Source organism: Nematolebias whitei, chromosome 21 (genome assembly GCF_014905685.2).
Source record: "Nematolebias whitei isolate Nwh7 chromosome 21, NemWhi1, whole genome shotgun sequence".
NCBI lineage: Eukaryota > Metazoa > Chordata > Actinopteri > Cyprinodontiformes > Rivulidae > Nematolebias > Nematolebias whitei.
Genome location: NC_056518.1, coordinates 31809699 through 31812120, shown reverse-complemented (window position 1 = coordinate 31812120; position 2422 = coordinate 31809699). Strand labels below are relative to the sequence as shown.

Sequence of the window (2422 nt, the reverse complement as noted above, 5' to 3'; positions counted from 1 at the left end):
GAACTGTGTAGCTGAAGGTTTGAATTGTGTAGCTGAAGGTTTGAATTATGTAGCTGAAGGTTTGAATTGTGTAGCTGAAGGTTTGTCCATCTCTGAGGAAGACATCTTTCTGTATAAATAAAGGTGAAATAAAACTAAACCTGTACGTTACGTGAGACTGAGCACGATGTCGTTAAGATTTGACCAAAGCAGCTACAAACTTGATCTTCATTAATTTTAAATACAGCGGACGATAAAAATGCTGGTTTTGCCCAATTTATTTAGGAACAATCAATTTATTTGTGAGTATTAGAATTTGTTTTGGTGGAAGATTGAACAATATTTAAAACGTAGCTACTCCACCACAATCCAGATGTTTTCCACCTCTGTAAATTAGTTTTGACTGCTCGGTCTTGTGTCTCTGCTGCCTTCAGGGGGAGAACGAGTTCTCCCGCATCATGAGCGTCGTGGATCCCAACAGGATGGGCTCCGTCACCTTCCAGGCCTTCATCGACTTCATGTCCCGCGAGACGGCCGACACGGACACAGCAGACCAGGTCATGGCGTCCTTCAAAGTTCTGGCTGGGGACAAGGTACAGTTCTGCATCAGAGTTCTCAAAGTCTGCAGAGACGTCCATCAAACCTCAACTTGGTTCTTCAGGAAGCTAACCGTTAGCTTCCACTAATCAGACATGGTCAAGAACAAGAGAAATGCTGAACGAGAGCTAAAATGAGCTGAAATTGAGCTTCTGGCGATAAAAGAAGCACAACCCAAGCTAAAAGGAACAAAGTACAAACTAGAAGTAGCAAGACACCAGTTAAGGCTAAAAATATCGAAAGGCAAACAAAGTTTTGAAAGCCTAGCTAGAAGCTAAAAGCATCAAAAGGCTAGAAGGTAAAAGTGGCAGAGCGGTAGCCGAAAGCGGCAGAGCGGTAGCCGAAAGCGGCAGAGCGGTAGCCGAGTGCGGCAGAGCGGTAGCCGAAAGTGGCAGAGCGGTAGCCGAGTGCGGCAGAGCGGTAGCCGAGTGCGGCAGAGCGGTAGCCGAAAGTGGCAGAGCGGTAGCTGAGTGCAGCAGAGCAGTAGCCGAGTGCGGCAGAGCGGTAGCTGAGTGCAGCAGAGCGGTAGCTGAGTGCAGCAGAGCGGTAGCTGAGTGCGGCAGAGCGGTAGCTGAGTGCGGCAGAGCGGTAGCCGAGTGCGGCAGAGCGGTAGCTGAGTGCGGCAGAGCATGTTTCAGCTTGTTTCAGTTCATTTCATCTTGCTTCATTTTGTTTTAGCTTGTTCCAATTTGCTTCAGCTCGTTTCAGCTGATCTCTCCTGTGTTTCTGTAGAACTACATCTTAGCCGATGAGCTGCGTCGGGAGCTGCCCCCGGATCAGGCCGACTACTGCATGGCCCGAATGGCCCCCTACACCGGGCCCGACGCTGTCCCCGGAGCCCTGGACTACATGTCCTTCTCCACAGCTCTGTACGGAGAGAGCGACCTCTGACCTCTCAGTCCTGACCATGGTGCCCCCCCAGTTACATTTTGTATGTTTCGGGCCTTATCCTCCTCACTCTGTCGCTTCTCAACGCAGCTGCTCTCCAGTTTACAAAGAGGGAGACGTCTTTCTGTTTTGACTTGTTGTTTTTCTGCAAAAAGGAATAAAGTAAACATATTTTATTATACTGAACAAAAAATAAAGTATTTTTCTTCACCTGATTTGAAATAAAAAAATAACTTGCTGTACTTTCTTCACTCTTTCTTTTTACAGCAGGGATCATTGTTGGATGGATAGATAAAAGGAAGGATGGATGGATGGATGACAGATGATGGATGGAAGGTGGATGGTGGATGGATAACTTGGTTGATGGATAACGGATGGTGGAAGATGGATAGTGGATATATGATGGGTGGTGGACGGATGACCGATAGATGGTGGATGTATGATGGATGGATGGTGGAAGATGGATAGTGGATGGATGACAGATGTACGATGGATGGATGGTGGAAAATGGATGATGTGCATGTATTATGGATGGATGAAGATGATGGTTTTTGGATGTATGTGTGATGGGTGTTGGATGGTGGATGTATGACGGATGGGTGGATGACAGATGGATCATGGATGGATGATGGAAGATGGATGATAGATGTGCATGTATGATAGATGGATGGTTTTTGGATTGATGTATGATGGATGGTGGATGATGGATTGATGTATGGTGGGTGTTGGATGGTGGATGACAGATGGATGGATTGATGGCTGTTGGATTGATGTATGATGGATGGAATGATGGATGTTGGATGGATGATATTTCAGGGAGTCGTTCCAACATCAACAGATTTGTTGAGTTGAAATCAGTTTGTTGAACTCGTTCCTGAAAATGTCTCCAGCTCGTCAGATCCGTTCTGTGGCTGCAGCTTCACCCAACGGGTCAGGAACCAGAACCTGCAGCTTCACC

The 2422-nt window shown here is 46.9% G+C and overlaps 1 protein-coding gene across 3 annotated transcripts in view; it reads left to right on the top strand.

The window, feature by feature from the left end:
• actn1 (actinin, alpha 1) overlaps positions 1 to 1678 on the top strand; it is a gene marked incomplete at its 5' end in the record, with an annotated part of 21542 nt that extends 19864 nt beyond the window's left edge. For 2 of the 3 annotated variants that reach the window (XM_037694610.1, XM_037694613.1), the window contains 2 exon segments: positions 414 to 572; positions 1309 to 1678. In XM_037694610.1, the coding sequence (XP_037550538.1) occupies positions 414 to 572; positions 1309 to 1467 (318 nt within the window). 3 annotated transcript variants of the gene reach the window in all.
• Between the last annotated feature and the right edge of the window lie 744 nt (positions 1679 to 2422).